This window comes from Saccostrea cucullata, unplaced genomic scaffold (assembly GCF_032062105.1).
Source record: "Saccostrea cucullata isolate Sc308-1 unplaced genomic scaffold, CSIRO_AGI_Scuc_v1 ctg279, whole genome shotgun sequence".
In the NCBI taxonomy this organism is placed as follows: domain Eukaryota; kingdom Metazoa; phylum Mollusca; class Bivalvia; order Ostreida; family Ostreidae; genus Saccostrea; species Saccostrea cuccullata.
This window is the reverse complement of record NW_026933486.1, coordinates 72890-97392: the sequence shown is the minus strand read 5'-3', so window position 1 is coordinate 97392 and position 24503 is coordinate 72890. Positions and strand designations below refer to the sequence as shown.

The 24503-nt window shown below is 33.7% G+C and overlaps 1 protein-coding gene across 1 annotated transcript; it reads right to left on the bottom strand.

Moving 5' to 3' along the window:
• Positions 1–6308: 6308 nt before the first annotated feature.
• LOC134238481 (uncharacterized) lies at positions 6309–23795 on the bottom strand. Its single transcript, XM_062720609.1, has 3 exons — positions 23681–23795; positions 7138–7881; positions 6309–6337 (listed from the first exon to the last, which is right to left on the bottom strand). The coding sequence occupies exons 2-3, from the start codon at positions 7859–7861 to the stop codon at positions 6309–6311; spliced, it is 753 nt and encodes a 250-aa protein (XP_062576593.1). The 5' UTR covers positions 7862–7881; positions 23681–23795.
• Between the last annotated feature and the right edge of the window lie 708 nt (positions 23796–24503).

Sequence of the window (24503 nt, the reverse complement as noted above, 5' to 3'; positions counted from 1 at the left end):
TTCAAATCTGTGTCCATGTATCTTTAAAGATATTTAAGGTATTGATATTGAGAAGATATTTCTTCTCAAAAAGATTGAATGAGTATTTCAGTGAAAAACTGAAAATTGGTGGTGTAAATAAAAAATAAACAATTAAATTCTATAAAAATTCATAACATCAAAATGCTTTGATTTCAAAAAAGATTTTTATCAAAATCTTCATAAAAATAGCTAAATCTAACATTGTACTTACGGTAAAATAATGCAAATTGAAAGTACTGCATTGTTATACATTGACGTAGCATCGTTTTTAAAAGTAGGGGGTAACTAAAGAAAAAAATTCAATCTAGCTGAAAAAAAAGTTTTAAAAACTTAACAAGCAAAAACAAAAAGGAAATTTAAATGATATAGCCCAAACTCGAAAATTGCGTGTGTGTGAGGATGATTCCATATAAATATCACTCATCATAGCTTTGAAGTACTTGAAAAGAAGATTTTAAAAGGTTTCCCTATATATCCCTATGTAAAACTTGGGTCAGTCATTTTGGCCTCACCCTAGCCACGGGGGTCATGATTTGAACAATCTTGAATCTACACTACCTTAGGATGATTAGACATGAGTTTCATCTTTCCTGTGGTAGTGGTTTCTGAGAAGAAGATTTCAAAAAAATTTTCCTATATATTCCTATGTAAAACTAGGGTCGGCCATTGGCCCAGTGGTTCTGGAGAAGAAGATTTTTAAAGATTTTCCCTATATATTCCTATGTAAAACTTGGGTTGGCAATCTTTCCTGTCGTAGTGGTTTTTGAGAAGAAGATTAAAAAAAAATTTTTCCTATATATTCCTATGTAAAACTAGGGTCGGCCATTCCGGCCCCACCCTTACCCCGGGGGTCATGATTTGAACACACTTGAATCTACACTATCTGAGGATGATTGCACATGAGTTTCATTTTTCCTGGCCCAGTGGTTCTGGAGAAGAAGATTTTAAAAGATTTTTCCTATATATTCCTATGTAAAACTTGGGTTGGCCATTTTGGCCCCGCCCTTGCCCTGGGGGTCATGATTTGAACAAACTTGATTTTACACTACCTGAGAATGACTCCACATGAGTTTCATCTTTCCTGGCCCAGTGGTTCTGGAGAAGAAGATTTTTAAAGATTTTTCCTATATATTCCTATGTAAAACTTGGGTTGGCCATTTTGGCCCCGCCCTTGCCCTGGGGGTCATGATTTGAACAAACTTGAATCTACACTACCTGAGAATGCTTCTACATGAGTTTCATCTTTCCTGTCCTAGTGGTTTTTGAGAAGAAAATTTTTAAAAAAAGTTCCTATATATTCCTATGTAAAACTTGGGTCGGCCATTTTGGCCCCACTCTTGCCCCGGGGGTCATAATTTGAACAAACTTGAATCTACACTACCTGAGGATGCTTCCACATGAGTTTCATCTTTCCTGGCCCATCGGTTTTGGAGAAGAAGATTTTTTAAAAATGCAATTAATTTTTTACAAATTTATGATTATCTCCACTTGGAAAAAATGGCGTGGCCCTTCATTTGAACAAACTTGAATCCCCTTCACCCAAGGATACTTTGTGCCAAGTTTGGTTGAAATCGGCCCAGTGGTTCTTGAGAAGAAGATGAAAATGTGAAAAGTTTACGACAACAACGACAACGACGACAACGACAGACGACGGACAAATTTTAATCAGAAAAGCTCACTTGACCCTTCGGCTCAGGTGAGCTAAAAACGGGACCACCCAGAGTCGGGAAGACTACATTTACCGCGTGCACATTGGTTAAGTTCTTTTCGTTTGTCGTGTTTTTATGTACGTTTGTACTGCAAAGATGGTCGTCGGTTTTGCATTCATGTATGTTTGTTACGTACGTGTTCGTTGGTTTTGCTTTTATGTATATTTGTTCTGCGAAAAGGTCTATTGAGTATGCATTGTATATCATTTGTTCAGTTATTATGGTCATTGAAATAAAATAATTGTTTGTTTTCTTATTATTGTAATTTTTGCCTTTTCCGCTGCCCATATACCTGTATATACATTTGTGACAGACAATTGAATATTTTCGGAAATAAATTATTGCACTAACCGTCTGTCGCAGATTTTGAAAAATGACGTAAAGTGTAAATCAGCTTGAACGGCGGTTACGCTTCGAATTCATCAAGATAAGAATTTTATTTCTAATGGAATATTTTGTGAAAGGTCATTTGTGATCAGTAATAGTGAACAGATTGTTGTTTAGGAATATTTTTATTCGAGAAAATTGATAATCAATGCTAATAAGACACAATAAGCAAATTCGAAGATCGATGATAATAAGTTGGAGGAATTTCGGTCGCCGGAAAGGGATGGATGGATAGGATGGAGGGAAACACTTGGCCGAGCCAAAATAATTTACAATCAAGGATATGAAGTAAACGAAGAACATTCAATATCAAAGTCCATGAAACAATACAAAATAGGAGCAGAGCAAACACGGACGTCCAGAACATCAGAGGTGGGATCAGATGTCATGAGGGAGTGAGAATCCCCTGCTGACCGGTCACACCCGCCGTGTGCTCCCTGTCTTGATCATTTGACAACTTATTCCATTATTAAAGCATTGAATTGACGAAATTTTTTCAGTTATTTCCCGATGATAACAAGGAGTATTAGCGGGTGTGACCGATCGGCCTGATGTTTTGGAGGTCCGTGTTTACTCTGTTCCTAGTTAGTTTTGTTTCGTAACTTTTGATCTTAAGGTCAAGATCTAGTAAATGAAAGGTGCCTACAGATTTATCAAACTTGAGAAATAAATTCCTTTACTGATCCTATACAACTTTAGCTTGGTCAAATAAGGTGTTTCGGGCTATAATTTGTAGGTAAACAAGATGAAAAACTGTATTTCAAACTGTCTTTTTCAACGAAAAAATAAGAAAACCAGTCATGAATTTGGGAGTATTTTTCATATTCGACAAAGGAAATGTACCCAGATTGCCTACAGTCTCTAAGAAAACGGTAATTAGTATGTTCATGGCCTCTTCTTTAAATCAATATCAAATTTAATATAGGTATCCGGTTTACTTTTCATATTATTTCAAAATGAATGTCATGAAAATACCGTATTTTCTTCATAATTCTGCTAAACCGGTAAAATACGGGAAAAAGAAAGTTGAAATTGACTATGACGTCATAATGGATCTAGCACCCAAAAATTAGTCTAAAGTTATTTACTAGATCTTGACCTTAAATAATGTTTGTTAACTTCATTTGTTTCACAGCAATAATCTCGTGACTTTTCATGGAGACAGGCACAGACATGATGAGTTCAAGTGTTTGTTTAATTGTTCCTACTTTAAGATTGATTTATTGATTGATTAATGTTTTACGCCGAATCGGCAATATTTCAGCCATATATCGGCGATTAAAAGTAGATCATGTGACCAGTTTTTTTAAGTTTTGGGTTTCACTGACGGTGTAACGTTGAATATTGACCCCAGTTGAAAATTGACCCAGGGGTCATTTTTCAACGTTGAATATTGAACAAGGGTGTTTTTTCAACGTTGAAAATTGAGACCAAAAGTCGTTGAATTCATACCCGGGGTCATTTTTCAACAGCTTGATATTTTTTTCTTATCCCCGACTTCAACGAGTTGAAAATGGACCCTGTTGAATATTGACCCCACCTCAGAGTTTGAACATTTTTTGAACTGGGAAGTTGTTTTACGGGATTTATCAGTATCTCTATATTTATATTTCGGTTTCAAATTTCCCCCTTTTCAAGAATAATAGAAATAAATCTATCATCCCATGTATATATGTACATTTTGATACACGATTTCAGTTATCTTCTTTCTAAAATCCACATCCATAAATAACTACAAGTACAAAACCATGAATAGGGCATAAAACAAAAATCCTGGAAATCTGGTGTCTAGAAACCGTCGGGAAAGTGAGCCGTATTATAGTGATCAGGCCCCGGGATCATGAAGCATCTTAAGCTTAAGTCAAAAAATGCCTTTAGTTAGATGCTGAAATTTTTTAGAGGTCATGCAGCCCAAAATGAAAATGCTTTCCGATTTTGTATCATCAGCCTGCTGTTGCATGCAAATTATGAGTTTCCTTTAACAAGTTTTAAAGATTTTATAGATAATTGAAATTTTGACTTAAGTCTAAGTCTGTTTCATGATTCCAGGGCCAGGTAGGCAGAACATCCCATCTAGTCAAATTCAGTATAAAAATTAACAAAATTAAAAGCCTAAAAATTAGAATAAAACACATCGCTTAAAATGAATCCAATGTTAGGTTATATTTGTGAAAAGATGAATATAGCGACCATAACATGAAAGTAATGCTGACTTTAAACTAGGTTGGTGAAATCCCTGTACCAAACTTATCTGTCAGCAGCCTGCCTCGGCCTAAAAACCGACCGTTTTCGGGCGCTGCATTTCATTTAATTTCCGGAAATATGCATAACATTTTTAAATTTCATTTCGACATTTGTTGTTCTTATTTCCGACATAATTTTTTTTTATTTCCGGAATTTACCTGTGCGGCAATTCAATGTTTTTTCAGTAAAAGAAAATGGAATATAAAAGTATTTATGCAAAAATATTAATTTAAAAAATATTTTATAGCGCTCGTCATTGCGAGCTCTTAAAGCAACGCCTGTGCGGAGAAAAAAAATTCGGACTATTGCACATTCATTCGATAGAATTTTTTGATGCCGTAATTTCGACCCACAATTCATCACTTGTTTTAGCTACGTTCTCGCGAGAATCCCGGCAAATGTTCAACAAAAAGTTTACCCGCCTTGATTTAATGGATATATATTGAAGATAAATAGAAAACGAAACGTTCTTCATTATCTTTCAGCGCTGTTAAGGCTTTTTTCTTGGAATTGAAACTCACATACGACGTCATCTGACGTCAGAGTCTAGACGCTCCAAATCGCACGTGCGGTTTCACAAAGTTTGACGAGCCCGATCTAAATCAAAACAAGGGAAGAGTTTGCGCTCGCTCTAACGGTCGCACCGTCAACATATTACATATATGCATACATGTAGCACTAAGTCAAGGTAAAAGAGTTTAATGAGCATAAAACTTTTTTACCATATATAATGTGCACGAAATTAAATGTCAGTAACAGCACCACTCTTATCTCCAAGTCACTGATAGATTTACAAAATTAGATTTCAATGATTTATTTATTTATTATTTATTCCTTAAAAATTTTCATAAGTAAAGTTATCAAATTTGTTACTATTTGTACTACGTTTATATTTGAAAATGTCGGGAATGAAAACAAAAAAATGTCGGAAATGACAACTTAAAAATGTTGGAAATGAAAAGTTGAAAATTACCAAAAATTCCGGAAATGATACAGCCTTTTCGGAGCATTAACTTGAGGACGAGAACTAAGTTAGAGTCTGGGATGGACTAGAAGCTGCTCTTCCCATCATGTTTAATATCAACAATAAAAAAAACGCCGTCCCTGCAACTTCTTTTGATCTAAACAACTAAAAAGCGAATTCCTCTTCAAAGAAACAGAGAGAGAGAGGGGGGTGGGGGAATAGAAACAGAGAGAGAGGGGGGTGGGGGAATAGAAACAGAGAGAGAGGGGGGTGGGGGGATAGAAACAGAGAGAGAGGGGGGTGGGGGAATAGAAACAGAGAGAGAGGGGGGTGGGGGAATAGAAACAGAGAGAGAGGGGGGTGGGGGAATTCTTAAGTTTTTCTCGGAGGCGGGGGTATTGTCAAAACCCTCTGAAATATTGTGACCAAAAACATAAACAAAAAAAAAAAAACGAATCGCAATAAACACACAAGCAAACAAAAAATGGAAAGGGAAAATAGCCAATGTTGAAAAACGTTCTTGAACTGCTTGAATAACTATGCGAAAAAGATCACTAAACCTTTTATTTTGAAAAAATCCGTTTTTCATGTTGGACATTATAAGTTATCAATGATGTGCTTAACTAAATAAGCTTTAAACGTACGTGCTTCATGCGTTAAATTCTCACCATTTTCCAAAAACTAATATTAGGAATTTTAAAATCAGAATAAATGAAGTGTTGTCAGCAAAAAAAAAATTAAATAAACAAATAAATGAACTAAATTGTATATTGTGTAACTATGTTTTCTAATATCCAGGATATACATAGATAAATGTACTTTTTAAATAAATATTACGCGAAATATTGTGATTTTAAGCTACATGTAACTTTAAATTATAAGATATTTTTGTTAATATTTTATACCTAGAATATAACTGAATTACATTAAAAAGTGTGCATTGATTACATTGGTGTCGGAAGCAAATTGAAAGTGCTGGGGGTCTAACTGAAAAAGAAAGAGTAATTCAAATCTGAAAAAAATGACAAGAAAAAAATTGTCCATAATCCAAACTAGTAGTCCAAACCCGAAAATCCTATGGGAGAGGGTGGGGGGGGGGGTAGGATCCAATTTTTTTTTAACACTACCACTTACTCTTCTTTTTTTGACTACACTGTAACGTGCCTGTTGAAAGCAGGGGGGGGGGGAGAAACTAAGCCAATTTTACATTGTTCAATGACTATATGTGTTTATCTTTGCTAAAAAAGGGGGTAAGCATCCTTAGCCCCCCAACCTCTCCCTCGTTCCTAGGAATTAAATCACAGTTGTGAAAACCAAGTCATAAATATGTGTTTTTATGCTGTTGAACTTTGAACCGGTTTCATGATCAAAATTCCACGACCCGGCTCAGATTTCAACGGACTAGGGTCTAAATTCAACACCTTTGGTCTCACTATTCAACGTTGAAAAATGACCCCCGGGTCAATTTTCAACACGGGTCAAAATTCAACGTTACAACGGCCCCCAATGAGCCCTCTCTTTTTCGAAAATCAGGGAAACGATCTTTTGCGTGCCAAGGGGGTTGTAATCCTTGACACGGGGCACCATTTAACGTCTCATCCGATGGACCTCGAAATGACTACTTTCAAATGAAAAGTTAGAAATTTTCACCCCTAGATATATGAAAAAGCAGAAAAATTAATATTTTCCCTGATCTCATAAATACCTTGATATACATATACATGTATGTTCTTATTAGACTAAGTAAATACTGATCAAGGCATTATTTATGCAATGATATAATAATTATAATATTACATGTATCTATTGTACATATATTTGATCCTATTTTGTTGCCTAGTTTTAAATGTTTAAATATTGTATTATGTTTGTTCTCTAATGTTTCATGTGAGACGTTGTGTGGAGGACATGTAAATTTACGTTTCAGGCCTTCAACAATTTCTCTAGTTTCTGCATCTTTTTCAGCCTGTTTCCTCAGTTCTTCTATGTAATGGCGGTCATGGACGGGGTCCATTGTCTCATGTCTCAAAAAGTCGACATCTCTTTCAAACTTGTTCCCGTTGTTAAGGAAAGAATCAAGGTCCACAACTGCTGATCTGACAGTGGACCATATTGTGTTGAATTCAGCGTTGGAGAGGACGGGACTAGAAGAATGTACAGATTGATTTCTTGCAATACGGATTCTCTCAATGTTGGCAGAGAGAGATCGATCTGTAGGGTCTGGATCAAATCCCCAGCCCTTGCTGTGAGGTGGTATACCACAAATATTCCTCAGTAGTATGTACAATAAGGAAATGTCCATATCACCACAGTTTCCTGTATAACTACTACCTCTGGGTAAAATAAGATTCATCTGTTGAGCTGTCAGACGGGGAAGATTACTCTTTTTGTTTATAATGACGTGTTGAAATGTTGGCGGTGGTACATGGTGAAGTAAAACATCACGTAACTCATCTGTACATGGACCCAAGAGAAGTCGACAGGCTCTACAGGCATTTGTCGTCTCCTCTGTAGAGGCGTAAGACGAGGAGGCCATAACAATCTTTTATTGCTTTTCTGAAAAATGATTACAAAACAAAGTTTAATATTTACATTTCCAATAATTTCCCCCAATGATTCTTTACAAAATAAAATGCAGTATATTTTCTCATGAACTACATTAGATTTCTATCACGAATAAGCATGAATATCTCCATTGTTACTTCATGATACCGCTCTTGACTTCAAAAAGTCAAAAAATATAGTGCACACTGTTTTGTTTTAAAAATGACAGTTGAACGGTGTAAATTTATTGCAAGTCATCAGAAAAATAATGTAAATATAAGAAATGAATTTAATTTTTTGAAGATTCATGAGGTATATGAACTACAACGCTTCACGCCGGCATATTTATCATGAAGCGCTAACGCGCTTCATGAAATATGCCGGTGTAAAGACGAATAATGACCCCAAACGAATAATGACCGGGGGTCATTTTTCGACAGCGAAAAATGACCCCGGTCATTTTTCGACGTAGAAAATTGACCCTTTTGCCCGTAGAAAAAGTGTCACTTCCCTAAAAATTTGCAGAACCCACTTGAAGAAAAATGACCCCCGTAGAAAAATGACCCCCCTGTAGATTAAAGCTAAAATTTTTAGGGGGCAATAAAAAATTTGATAATGAAACATATTGGCCAAAATGCTCACCTGGGCTTATTGGGAATAAACTGATGATATGTTAATCTCATAACATTATACAATTATAGCTATATTTTAAGGTAAATGCAATGATTCTGATTCTAAAGGAGTAAAAGATTTATCAAGCCATAAAGGTACTTGGACACAGATTTGAAGTTAATATTTTCTCATTTTTTTCTGTATAATATCTCGAATTATATAGTGGCAATTTTTATGTGTTTTAATGAGAAATATTTAAACTTTTGTCAAGAAAAATAATTTTATTCAGAGTAGAAATGTTAGAAGGCAAAAGACCTTCACAAGTATCGTCATTCCGATCTAAGAGATGCGTACACAGTTTTGCAAATCGAGCACACTCGTGTTATGTACACAGTTTTTGTAAACAGGGCTCGAGTTCTGTTATTGTTTATATTGAGAATTCACCGGGTAAGTTCAATCGTCACAGTCTGCTTACCACAACTGCACAGACTGACAATATATTGTGTGTTTGTTTTGCTTTCGAACGTGTCTACTCTGAATTTTCTGGATTATAGTATTAATATTTTTCAGTTATACAAAACGAGATTGCCTCTTTTCCTAATGATTAAGAATAAAATTAAATTTGTGAAAGTGCAAGGATATGTCAATCAAACCCGCCTAAAAATTTGAAATTTCAATATCTTTTAAACGAAATAAGATTTTTAATTAATTTTTGTGTGAAATGCTATTAAAATATATAAGTCGTAATATTATAGAGAAAATAACTTCAAATCTGTGTCCAAGTACCTTTAAGGGTTAGGTAAACATTGTTCTTGATGGTGGAAATCATCGAACTGACAGAAAAAATCAGCAGTATTATATATTATTATATCCTCCGCTTGAAAAACGGGAGGGTATGTAGTGATCGGGATGTCCGTTCGTCCGTCTGTTACGCGTTGGGTTTCCATTTCTTATCCGCAAATCCTCATATTATATAAAAAGATATGTTTGTGAAACAGCTATGCCCCTGTATTGCAACAAAGCAAATATCAAATTTTTCTTAAATATATTGTTACCCAAAGTAGGGTCTTCTCACAAGAAATACAACTGCAAAATAGGAAAGCCCTAGCACCACTTGTTCAAAAGTAATGGCTAAGGATTAGTTTTTGAAAGGTAGGTCAAACTCAAAGGTCAAAGTTGATGATTTCTTTAGAAAATGTTTTATGTAACAAGGATTACATATGTCAAGTATGAATACCTTTGCCCTTACCGTTCAAAAGTCGCCAAGGTAAAAAGAAAAATCATAAGTAGGGAAAACTCCAAGGTCTAGGTCAAAAGGTCAAGGTTTTTAGTATCCAATTAAAGGTTATGCCAAAAAACTAAATATTTGAAGTATGATAGTACTAGTATCTACAGTTTAAAAGTTATGGCCAAAGTAAAAATTTGGCATTTTTGTGTAAAATGGGACAAACTTAAAGGTAAAGGTCAAAAGGTCAAATTTGGTGGTACCCAAAGTAAGGCCTTGTCACAAGGAATATACATATTAAATGTGAAAGTCATAGCTCAAATAAATGAAAAGTTATGGTAAAGGTTAAGGTTTTTGCGGACAAACAAACCGCCAGATAGACAGACGGACATACAGACAAACACGATAAAACTATATACCCCGAATCTTCGTTTACGGGGACATAAAAAGAAATGGTCTTCAATTAACTTTTCATATTTATATACATTATAAAGAAGAAGCTACAACAATGAAAATGTTTGTTCTGATTTTCATATTGAATTCTCAAAAAAAAAAATTTCTCAGAACTGAGTAAAAGGTTGGAGTAAAACAAGAATTAAGGTAGAACCTATATCGGAAAAGACTTTGTCAAAAGATTTTCAAACTTTTCAAAATGATTAATTAGTACTTGCTTATCAATCAGTTAAGATATCATGATATGTTTCCTTGTTTTTTTTTTATCTTTACACTTTACATGGCCTGGATATAGACTATCTGAAAAATAATCCCCTTTCGTGTTCATGTTTTTCTTCGCCCTATAACTATAGTCCTGCTGGACACGTTATTACATGTGACGTAAATATAGTTCGTAATGAGGACCTTAGATCACTTATTTTAAAAGGTCCTAAATATAGGGAACCCGGATCCTTCAACTGGCGTCGGAATTTCATAAATATTATGGATTCTGTTGAAAATTACGCCAGACGATGGGCTAGATATGAAAAAGAAGACATTGACATTTTGTCAGAATGGATTAAATGTATCAGATCCATGTTAAAGTCACGTATTAAAAGACTGAGGGGCAAAATGAAAACCATCTATCCTTCTGTGTTCAATAAACCAGAAGTGAAAAAAGAATTAGATAGATTACACGATCAGTACGTACTGGTTCCTGCCGACAAAGCAGGTAACAACATTGTCTTCGTTTGTAAGGCTCATTATATAAATTGCATTTTAGAAGAACTTGGATTTAATTCTACAAGTGGTAATCCTACTTATACATATACTACTCTTTCTAAGGAAGAAATTCTTCAAAATCACCTGTCAGTTTTGAATACTTTTAATATTCCACAGAGCCAAAATGAATTTGAACTACCTTATGTATATTGGATTCCGAAACTTCATAAGAATCCTTACAAACAAAGATACATTGCAGGTTCCAGTAAATGTTCAACCAAGCCTCTTTCGTTACTTCTCACTAAAATATTGACAGTAGTGAAGGAAAAACTTCAAGAGTACTGTACAACTATATATTCAAGAAGTGGTGTAAATCAGATGTGGACACTTAAAAATTCTAAAGAACTTTTGGAAAATTTGAAATCACAAGACTTTACAAAAATCAACAGCATAAAAACTTACGACTTTTCAACTTTATACACAACAATTCCGCACGACAAATTAAAATCCAGGCTTTTTGATATCATTGACAGCTGCTTCTTCAACAAAAAAAGGAACTCGTAAGTTTACTTACCTCGTCATTGGTCATTTGAAAAATTATTTTGTTAAAACAGATTCTGATTGCACACATAAGTACTCTGAAGTTGACATCAAGAAGATGCTTGAGTTTCTGATTGACAATATCTATGTGGTTTTTGGAGACCAGGTATTCCAACAATCTATTGGAATTCCCATGGGTACAAATTGCGCTCCGTTATTAGCAGACTTATTTTTATATTCATATGAAGCAGAATTTATGCAAAATCTTTTGCGTGAAAAGAAAAAAACACTTGCTGTGGACATCAACTCGACATTTAGATACATCGACGACGTATTGTCAATTAATAATGATAATTTCCATTCCTACATCGATACGATATATCCTGGTGAGCTTGAGATAAAAGATACCACAGAGTCCGACACTTCTGCTTCATACTTGGATATTTTACTTGAAAAAGACACAAATGGTAATCTAACAACCAAGCTATATGATAAACGTGATGACTTTAACTTTTCTATCGTCAACTTCCCTTACTTATGCAGCAATATACCTTCATCACCTGCATACGGAGTATTTATATCTCAGTTGATTCGATACGCAAGAGCATGCTCTACGTATGACCAATTTCTTAAACGAGGTAAATTATTGACAAGCAAGTTGATGAAACAAGAATATCAACAGTCTCGTTTAAAGTCATCATTTCGTAAATTCTATGGTCGATACAATGACCTTGTCAGCAAATACAATTTATCATTGAATGAAATGCTGACTGACGTTTTTCATACCAATTGTTAGTCCATTATTTATACACTGAATTGACCACGGATTTTTTCCGTTATTTCCTGATTATGACAACGAGCACACGGCGGGTGTGACCGGTCGGCAGGGGATGCTCACTCCTCCATGGCACCTGATCCCACCTCTGATGTTTCGGAGGTTCGTGTTTGCTCTGCTCTTATTTTGTATATTTGTTTAATGGACGTTGAGATTGAATACTGTTCGTTATTTCCATATCCTTCATCTAGAACAGGCTGTGAAACTTGGTATGGTATTTACATACTGCGACTTCACATCTTCAAATATTTTTAGGGGTACTTGTCAAGGGAATATGAAAAATCACAACAATACTTCTTCAAACATCGTCGTTTATAAACTTTTTAAACAGAATAATATTAAACAATATTTTATCAAATAATAAATTTCTTTTTTTTTAATTAACATAAAAGATAAGTCCACCATTAAAAAAAAAATAGTCAAATGAACTCTATTATTTTTAGTCAATTATTCACCCTATATTTGTAAATTTTTTTTTGAAGTCTTTGTCACAAAGTTTTCAATCTTCAATATGATGAAGGAAAGGACATAACCAAATGATTACAAAAAGGATTAAAATATATACCTTTCCCCTCTAACTAATGAAAGATAGGCTATTTACCGATACTCATATTCTTGACCTTTTTGCACTTACACGGTATAAAATAATTAAATGACTGTTTTGGGTTACTTTCAGATTAATTATTTATCAGAAATTGTACTTTTACTTCAAAAAGATCATATTTAATAGAAAAATTCTAATCAAACACCAAGAATATGAATAGGTAACAAATAATTGTTAAAAGGAATGCACATCATTTCATTATAGATATCACAAAAATGTACACACGATCATACGATCTACAACACGTACATCTTTGACTTAGACACATTTCAACAAGATATTACACCATATAGCTTGCAACTAAAGATTTCTTATTCATTTATTCATTCCTTCAAAATGGTTACATACCATTCAAATTATTACGAAAGTTGTATGTACAAGTCATTCTAATTTCATTACACTAGATAGTCTTTGGTTTGTCAAGTTCAGGTCTAGATCTAGTAAATAAAAGGTGCCTACATATTTTCTCTTATTCCAGAAATATATTGCCATTAAGCATTATAAACCAAAAAATATATGAATTGAATTAAGATTAAGATTATGTTGGCATGATTGAATTAAACTTAAACAAACTCAAAGTAAAAATGCCGAAAAATTTAATTCTTTATATTAAAGAGTATTCAATTCTAATTTTTGCATGGTTTGATTCTAAAAACAAGTGGAATATCATTCTTTAAGCAAACATTATAAGGAGGAATATTAAAAAGAAATTTTATTTACTTGACAATTAAAGAATTAAAGAATCTCTTTTCAACACAATTTTAGCATTGAAAGACTACGTGAATTTCTTAATTATTTCATACGACTTTTTGTATTTTTTTCTGGTTACAGAAAATGTAAAAATTAGTTTCGCTGTAAAAAAGATATCAAAGCGTGTATATTTTGTATCACTTTAAAGGGGGTCATTTTTCAATGGGGGTCAATATTTTATAGGACTAACATATAAAATAATGACCCCCTAGGACCCTTTTTCTACAAAAAATGATTTTTTCTACGGGTGGGGGTCATTTTTTGTCGTTGAAAAATGACCCCCCCCCATTATTCGATGGGGGTCATTATTCGTCTTTACACCGGCGTGAAGCGTCGTAGTTCATAACCTCATGAATCTTCAAAAATTGAAATTCATTTCTTAAAACAATTAACACATAAACTAGAATTGTCTTTTAATGGAATTACATAATGCCTTTCTTGCAGAAAAAAACTAGAAATAGGGTTTAAGATAACATAGGTATTTAAGATTTCTGCATTATTACTTACATATAATACTGCAATTTCCCTGACTTTTATACAAAATACATGCTGGTTTGTAACAATCTTTGAGGTAAGTGTAAAAAATGATATTATTCACAATGGAAGGAATAAACTGGTGCATCAAAAATAAGTCAACGTTTTCAAGTTATGCATTTTTATTTTACACAATTACAAACTTATAAGTCATATGTAACCCCCAAATACTCCTCCGATTAAAAAAAAACTTTCTCTTTCAAAAATACAAATCGAATATTAAAAAAAGATGCTTTTTTAATTCAGTGACTTGGCAAAATATTATGACAGGGTCAGATCATAACTGAGGTACATGAACAGCTTCTACAGCCTTGTCTGCAATTAAAATCTTCAAAAATTATTGCATGATATATAAGTATTATGGAAACTCCCATCACGAATAAAATTGTCCCTATTTATCTTTAAATCTATTTTGCTACATCAACAGGTCTAGACGGCCTCTGTTTTTGGAGGATAGTTTTTATCCCCTAAAAACAGAGGATAGAGGTGTCGCCACCTACTGGGCTTTTCAATACAAAGGGCAGTCTACGCTGATTTTTCAACCAAAACAAATAAAATGTTAAATTTCATACGATGATGGAGCCTTGATGGTGGTTAAATCTAGGTATAAGTTTGCAACGGGACTCAGAGAGCAGAGCTACATTCCGTTTTGTATTAGCCTTGTATACTGTTGTATTAGCCATATAAAATACAGCACGGTCAAAAAATGAATCTGATTCAATTTATCAAAAGCACGTACAAATATGAATCAAATGCTGATTCCCCCCCCCCCCCTTTTTTTTTTTTTTATAAATTTTGGAGAAATATTTTCCAAGTTATGTATTATGTCAAAATTGCTCAATCATTTTTTTTTAATATTATTCCTAACAGAATCCACACATTATATTTCGATCCAAACGATAACGAAAATTGAAAGTTACGGAAAAAATCATATGTTGGATAAGTTCCTGCAAACATGTTTGCTTTCCCTGCTTTTATTGTGTCCCTTTCAAATAAAAGTAAAGCCCATGGGTTCATGGATGCAGGATACATTAGGTGAAATCCGCACCCCTCCATTTTCCTCTCTTCTCGTGCAAACTGATTCAAGTACCTTATTAACCCCCTTTTTAATCATCTTTCAAAAATCTTTATCTCTGAAGACAGCAGTGCATACATCTCTTACTTTGTTTTTAATGTCGCATTTCAATAACACAATAAAAATCTGTGACATCAAAGCCCATCGAAGAACTTTCTGTATCTGTATCTAATTAAACTGAGATTTTTAAAAGAACCCTGAAATAAATTAGGATCAATCTCCATCTACAGCACGGTTAAACCGTCATTTTTATCAGTTAAGACTGAATAAAATTCAATCACGTCTATCACGTTGACAAAACTAATCTGACTGAAACTTACGTTGTCCGTGGAAATATATATGCTGCGGATGCATACTCCCCATAGAGGCCTTATATAGGAATTTGGATGCTGCACAGCTTTAAAGTGGGTGGCGGTGCTTATTCTTGATTTCTCTAAATAATACTTATTATACCCCCGCTTGAAAAGCGGGAGGGTATATAGTAATCGTTAATTCCGTCTGTCCGTCCGTCCGTCCGTCCGTCCGTCTGTTACGCTTTGGGGTACCCATCTCTTATCCGCAACTCCTCTTATACCAATGAATGAAATTTGATGAAACTTTCACAGAATCTTTATTACATATTGCCATTGTGCACCTCCTATTTTACTTTTTGATCCGACAAATATTTTGAGTTTCCCATAGAAAAACATGGACTCTGTCATTTATACACATATGGGAGGCGGAGGGTATTATTTAGTGAGCTCATTGCTCACAGTACCTCTAGTTTTATCTTCAAATTGTTTTATTTGCTGAAATTATCAGGCAGAGTGTATCTTTTCTTTACAGTACGTTTTCTTTTGTGTTTCCCTTTTCTCTACTTTTGAATTAAATGAAAATAATATCATGTACCGGTATGTATTGTTTAACCATTTAAGTGCCTGTTTATTTGTCTTAGAGGGAAAAGGGTATAGGGAAAAAACATAAAAATTAAACAAAACAAGCAAATTCAATGAATTGTGGTCCCCCGCTTTGGGTGTCTCTGTGGGCGAGATGTCATTTGTAATGATATATTGTGTGTATCATGAACACCCTACCATTTATTTAGAAATCATCACTGCACTCCAAGGTCAAGGCCAAAGGGTTAAAGTGTTTGGTAAATGATGAACATTCTTCTCACAAGGATTACATATGTGAAGTATGAAAGCCCTAGCCCTTGTCATTCAAATGTTAAGGTAAAGGTTAAAGTTTTTTTCATAAGTACAAAAATTCTCCAAGGTCAACTTCAAAAGGTCAAAGTTGTTGATATCAAATGAAAGGTCTTGTCACAAAGAATAAATATGTGAAATAATAAAATCCAAGTATCTACTGTTCAAGAGTTGTGGCAAAGGTCATAGTTTTTTAAAAGAAGGTCAATTTCCAAGGTCAAGGTAAAAGGGTAAAAGTTCTTGGTATCCAATGAAAGACCTTCTCACAAGGATTACATATATGAAGTATGAAAGCCCTAGCCCATACTGTTCAAATGTTATGGTCATTGTTAAAGTTTTTTTCATAAGTTCGGAAATCTCCAAGGTCAAGGTCAAAAGTTCAAAGTTGTTGGTATCCAATGAAAGGTCTTGTCACAAAGAATACATATGTGAAATATAAAAGTCCTAGTGTCTACGATTTAAAAGTTATGGCCAAAGTAAAATTATGAATTTTTTTGTGTAAAAGTGGGTCAAACTCCAAGGTCAAGGTCAAAAGGTCAAATTTGGTGATACCCAAAGAAAGGTCTTATCACAAGAAATACATCTGTGAAATATGAAAGTCATAGCACCACTAAATCAAAAGTTATGGGCAAGGTTAAAGTTTTTGTGACGGACGGACAGACGGACAGACTGACAGATTGACAGACTGACGGACAGACGGACAGACGAATGAGATTTAATGTCCCCTCGCTTTCGCGAAAGCGGGGGACAATAACAAGAAATATTAAGTAGAAATGAATCGCAAGAAGTGCCAACTTTGAAAGCGTTTTGTAAAAATTCTAGACATAGAATCTCAAATCGCCACATACAATCGATAGTTTAATGTTTGAACTTTTATTTAATTGTACTCTCGTGCTTGCACTTTTTGATTAAAGGTAGGCACGAGGCGTTTGAATATTACCTGTGATATCCTCTTAAAACAGAAGATAAACTATCCGACATTGCATTGTGGTTTCCATATATGGTAAAAAATGTGGCTGCCATATTGAATTTAGCGATCCTCCAAAAACGGAGGCCCCCCAGACCTGATCAAAGGTATGGTAAAGAAAAAAATTATGTATTTCTATTTTCAATGCCCAAATTACATTGTGTAAGTGTGAGATATCGATTAGTCAAAAGAAACTAACTGTATATTGTATAAATACCTACTAGTATTTTCTACTATACGAGTATGTAATGCTCTCTTCTTGAACATTTTAAAATAAGTGATGAATTCCATAAATTAGAACCCAGTAGCTAGGACCTTAAAGAAATATTATTCTAGAGTAGGTTCAAGACACACTTCTGCAATAAGGTATGTGGTAGGTATGAACTTTGTAATCATAATGTTTATCGTGAATTTTTCCCAAAAATTGAACATAAAAGATTTTCTAAAATATCATTTGTACTTGTTTGAATAACTACATTTTTATTTGACCTTAAAGTAATTTCACATTCTTTGTACCATCCTCCATTTGTACATGGTTTGAACGGTCATTCGTCATTCATTGCTGCTAGCATGTTTGAACCTGACAGTTTGTATAATTTGCCAATTTGTCATTGTACATGCAGATTGTATATGTTATGGTACCATTTGTACCATTGTTTGTTATCATGTGCATTTTTTCCTGCAATTAAAAATTTTTCTGTTGAAATCTCATCATTTGTTAGGCTTTTAATTGGCACCATTCACTTGTGCTTGGAATCTGTTTGTCAGACACTTAACTCAGTTTTAAGTTGATGTTTTAATACTATTATATGTTTTTTTATTAATAGGGCTAGAGAAACAATATACAGGGTTAATATCTGCAGAGAAATATTTTTTCACGTACCTGAAATGTTGACAAAAAATGAAAGAAAATAGGGAAAGTTGCACATAGTCTAAAATCCTATTTCGTGGGAGGGGGGATGGGGTAGGGGTGGGGGTGGAGGTTAGACCTCAACTTTTTTCATTGCCCCCCTTTTCTACGTGCCTGCTTTGGGCTCGATAAATATTTTACTCCATTAGATTCAGAATCAATGCATTGACCTTAAAATAACAATAATTGTGAAATTTAATGAGATCAAGATATCACCAATCTATGCCCTATTAAGTTCAGGTGAGTATTTGGGCCAAAAGGTCCCTTTTTGTCCCCTAATTTTTTTTAACTTTAATCCACAAGGGAGTCATTATTCTACGGGGGTCATTTTACTTCTCGTTGGTTATGAAAATTTTATGGTGATGTCACTTTTTCTACGGACAAAAGGGTCATTTTTCGACGTCGAATAATGACCGAGAGTCGTTTTTCGATGTCGAAAAATGACCCCCGATCAATATTCTATGGTGGACAATATTTGTCTTTTCACCGCCATTCCGCAAAAATATAGTCAATGCTAGATTTCGAACTCAGATCAGCAGTTCTATTCAAAGTTGTGATATGGAAAGAAAATATGATCTTCTAAATATCTTACATCTAAATATATAAGATCTATTTAGGTACGCTAATGTACTTTAAATATTTTATCTAGTCAGAAAGCAGACAAAAATCTTGAATCAGACTGGTCTTCCATATTAATATGTTATATACATATAGGCCTTGATCAATTATACCGAGATTGTTCTTTAGGAAAATAAAAATAAATAAAATGAATGTTCCTTCGATAGATTAAAGTCAATGTTGCTTGATCTCATTGACAGCTTTTTTTGGTCATAAAAATGAAACTCCCAAATTTACTTGCCATGAAGGAATGAACATCCCCTGCTGACCCGCAGTGTGATTCTCGTCAAGATGAGCAAATAACGGGAAAATCCGTCGACACTTCAATGTGTACATATTGGGTAAACAATTAGTATGAAACACGGAAGTCAATTTTTGACTCAATGATTAATTGTATTTGCTTTAATCAGGTTGAAGAGAATACCCGAAATCCGGTATCAATTTATCCAGGATTATAAGTTTGATTTACATATGTGGAGTTTAAGACAAGATTTAATTACAAGCCTTATCAGCTGTCTGGAACCGTAACATATCGTCAAGTACTTTTTTCTTTTTATCACGTCCTTTGTGGTGAAAACAAAAGGATAAGTCTAGCAATACATGTATGTTCATTGCTTTTTAACTTTTGAGCACAGCACAATTCTCAACATATCTATGTTATCAAACTTTAATTGAAATTTATAAACAAACTTTATGATAAACCTGATGACTTCAACTTCTCTGTACTCAGATTTCAGTATTTAGTTTCTTACTTTTTCATACAAATTTTTTTGCTATTATTTACACACTGTATTAATGTAGTTTCGGATTTTCAATTACTGAATTTATAACAGTTTATGTGACCACTTTTCATCACATAGTTTCATCGCGAGAAGCTGGGAAACAAGGGCTATTCGAGACACTGCATTACAAATGAATGGTAAAGAATCAGTAAACTAGAGTGAAAATAAAAGCTACATTAAAGCTGTTGTGAAACTTGTTAAAAATCCCTAAGAAATATTCACTGGAATATGTGACATTTACAGCAACCGATACCTGTATTATAGACAAATGAGAAGGTGGATTTCAGTGAAAAAAATATATAATAGGCATCAAAGATGGGTACTGTCCTTGCCAACAAAAATTATAACAATTTATGTACTGTTTGCCAAATTTCAACAAATAATATTTGATGATGTATGATTGACTTTAAGACACATAGCAAATTTTATAGACATAATATTGGGAGTAGTTTATACTGTTTTTATGAAACGTTTGACAGTAAAAAAAGCTTAGTACTCAAAGGTCACCGTATATTTTGAAAAATGAGTGAAAACGACAGCGTGTACGATAGTCTAAACAATTATTTTAAAATATCAGTAATTGTAGTTATCCACGTTTGTTTTACATTCAAATAGATATTGGAACATGAATCTTTTGCTTAAAACCATCAAAACTAAATTTACCGTAAGATGTACTTGATAAAAACGGTAAAGGTCTGACAAGAGCAAAGGTATGCAAGAGCACAAAGACAGATTTATATGCAATTTTGTTAAATATTAGTGGTATATTTGTTCAAATTCGTATTCAGGGAGACGGTTTGATATCTTGAAGAGTCTAGAAAGCAATTTTTTGCAAAAAATCGAAAGGTTTATAAGAGGAAGGACCCAGAATCAGGAATCAGGAATCCACTACATTGAATTCACGACAGCGTCCATACCCGCATGCCCTAAAGAGTAAAGGGGTTTTCGGGATAAACAGAGAGTTAATATTTTTTGACATTAACAATATTTGCCAGATCTTTGACCTTTTGACTTGTTTCTATTTCCAAACTAGAAAAAAAACACCTTTCAGAAAGGAAAAAAACAAGTCAAACATTGGGTCTGCCATTTTCCAGTATTCTAAGGGTTAAACCCAAAAATGAGTTCTAAAAACAATCCGAAATTGGATACAAAAATGTAGAGACATTTGTTTGAATTAAAAGAGATTAATAAGTAAAATCATGAAGACTAAATCATTGAAAAGCGTCGTTTGCTTCTTTCTGAGCACCGAGGACATTATTTTTTGAACAGCCCTCGTAGATATAATGATCGTGGGTTCGAATATCAGAGTGTGCGTGTGTCTTACGTATGGTTTTATTTTTTTTCTCTGTGAATTTTTCTTATGTTTTTCTTTTAATATTTTATTATACATGCATAAATAATGTAAGAGATTATTATATAATACATTAATTTACAGTTTGAAAGTATCTCAGGAAAAAACAGTCCTGAACTTTTTTAATGACCCCAACTCATACCTGCTATCTTGTTTTATTTTCAATATATTTAAAAAAAAAATCTCTTTTAGAATGAGAGAATTGAACAAGTAAGATTATTGTGATGTAACAAAATTGCAACTATGAAAATATAACTGGTTCACAATGGATTACATACATGCAGTGTGATCTTGATACATATATGAAAAGGTACAATCATCTATAAACAGAAACAGGTAACTTCAGTCGGCCGTGTCGTCAGTAAGGCAGCTATGACTCTTTAGCTTGATACGTTCAGTATTTGCTATATTAAAATAAAATAAAAACGACATTATATGATCACCCGCCGCTATCACCGTTTAGTTTCATGACGTACGACTACGTCATTGTTTGACAATGTCTGCTTCTTCGTCATCACTCACGAGAGTTGTCCAAAAAGTTCGTGGACAATGACGTTTGTAAAAATAAATGGTTCTTTATGCATCTATTGTATATGAAAATATTTGTTATGAAAAACAAAGTCAGAATGGGTAAATATTTATTTAGGAAACTTTTTTTTTGTAAAAATCGGGGTCTTTAAAGATCTTTAAAGATCACAGATTGTGAGCACGGACCAGTCTGACGTTAAGCTAATTTAATTATATCGTCAAATATTTGGATTTTAACTTAGCACATTTTCATGGACTCAGTTCTTTTTAAGGCGCATCGCACATATCCAATTGTTAGCAATAATGATTAAGTATATATTATAATTTGTTTAATTTTTAAAATTTAAAACAATGCACAAAAATTTACGAGCGTCATCTGAAAAACAGGTTGAATACATAAACTACACAGCCGATGCTGCGCTAGATTTATAACAACGCCATAAATAGAAATCTCCATTTTCAGAAAATTACATGTGTTTTTAAATTCTTGAAGTGCCTTCGAATTTGTACACACCATTGAAAAATCGTATATAAATAAATATAATTTACTAAATATATTTCAATAATTTTGAGTTGTTTTAACAAATATTGTTTCAACCATATAAAAACTAATTTTCTAATCGGACGCTGCCCCGTGCGGACGGCCGACGTCGCTTTTTTTTTGTTGAGTTTTGACAAATATTTGTTAGGGTTTTTGTTTAGTATTTGTACTGTCTATTTAGTAAGCGATACTTTAGATATCATAAAATGGTTATAGCCTCTTTATTTGTGTTACATACAATTTTTGGCTTGTCTTATATAGTTTACTTTATATCAGAGTTTATTATACATATATCACATGGCTTCGAGGGCGACATACCAAAATATTTGCCCCGAGTTGACCATAGGCACTTGGGGTATGGACCCCCCCCCCCTTTTCCATTTTTTTTTCTTTTTAAATCAGGATTCAAGTCATCTCTTTCCTCTTTTTCTATTCTAATATGCACTATATGTTATCAAAAATGCATCTCTTTCGTCTCTACAAGATGTTTTTAAAAGTGCCGTTTTCCACTGATACATATAAAGAGAGAAGGCTTGCAACTCTTTCTAGTCATCCGCCTCACCACGCTCAAACTTCGCTCGATTATCTATCTAAATCAGTATAAAACATGGGATATGCATACATCAATAAATTTTTATACATTCCTCCTCCTTTTCACATTTCCATTTAATTTTTATATGCCCCCGATTTGTAAATATTTCGATGAAATCGGGTAAATTTTGTTCATGTGCATCAACTTTAAGAATGAAGTAATTTTTTTTATCTTATTGAACAATTGTGTCCCAACACACACCTGAATCAATGGGATTTCTGGATGTCAAATGATCATATCATGGAGTTTTTCTCAGTCACACATAGGTCGGAAAAACATCGTGTTGGAGGTTGCACCGACTGGACATATCACCGCTTACAAAAACATGACTGATTTTTTGAAAATTAAAATCTATGATTCATGTATTATTCTTTAGATAGGAGAGATGATGCTAAACTCACTGATGTAACTAAAGCGGTTTTAATGGTATGGTGCTAGTCTACGAACTTTTTGATAACCCCTCGTATATTTTTATATCCCATCATTTTGAAAATAACGGTTTTAATTTAATCATAATAAAATTTAATCTAGGTTTGATTACTGTTTGATATTTTTAAGTATTTTTTCTAGATATTTTTCATAATTGTCAAACAGAAAAGTGTGATATTTTCCGTTCTTTTCACAAGTCAACAAAGCCGTGTTTAGGCCCATGCAATTTACATAAAGAGATATTTTACAGGAATTCGTGGACCGCTCAATTTACCAAAGAGAATAGACTCCACTTCTAATGACATGGAACGCTTACATTCAGCAAACACACCGTATACAACGGGTAACGCGGGGAGTCGCTAAGAAGGATTGGGGAGTCGTTTTCAACGTATGGGGGATTAGATTTTCACCGCTTCGGAGTCAGAAGAGATGTAGGTCTTTTTTTTCGGTATTTATAAGATGTATTTACACAAAACAAATAACCCACGCGTTATCCATTGTATACGATGAAACAGAAACTGCCTTGTACAAGTTTCTATTTAATTTTCCTTGTGAATTTGAAATGTAGTATGGACCTACCTGATATTTTTCAACATTCAGTGTCTCTTCTATTGATTGGGATGTCTTAATATTCAATATTTCCAAAGCAGTCAGTACGTTAGTGTTTAACCTCTCTTTCTGTTGGGAGGAACCTTGGTTTTTAAACTTAGTCTTCAGATATACCTTTCCTGTTATTCTGTGGAATGCATTTGATCAACTCCCGATAACGTGTTCGACCCAAGTTACATGTTCTACCTGAGTGAGCTTATTCAAAGCGTTTATTGTTAAAATCTACACTACTTTAAGATTTCTTTTGTGCAAATTAAAATTTTTGTATGACATGGATCCATTTTTAGCAACGTTTGATATTGCTTTAAGATGGTATTGATTAATTTTATTTATGATTTAAACAGATAAAGAATGGGAAGTATTATTTTCCCAGACACACGCTGCCTTCAGATCAAGGAATCGTAAAGTTTTAGAATAGTCATTTGTAAACATGGCTTGTAAAAAATTCGTAAACTTATTTTGTAATTCGTGTTTGCAATGGGGTCTTTATTTTGAGAAGTACGATCACTTCTTTGATTTATTTTAGCTATTAAAAGAAAGCAAAGATTATATCCTCATTTGTCTCTCTGTTTTACTCAGTTTCCCTGCCATTTTTTAAGAAAACACATAAAAAATGACCAGATTTTCAATTTGGATTTCTGTAATATTTTCTAAATTCTAGCAGATGTTGAGCTGATTGATACCTAATCTCTACAGAGGGGCTCTTTACCAACTGAGACATTCAAACAAGACCTCTAAACTCTAGGCAGAGGAACTTTATCAAGAAGGATATGGAAATAACGAACAGTATTCA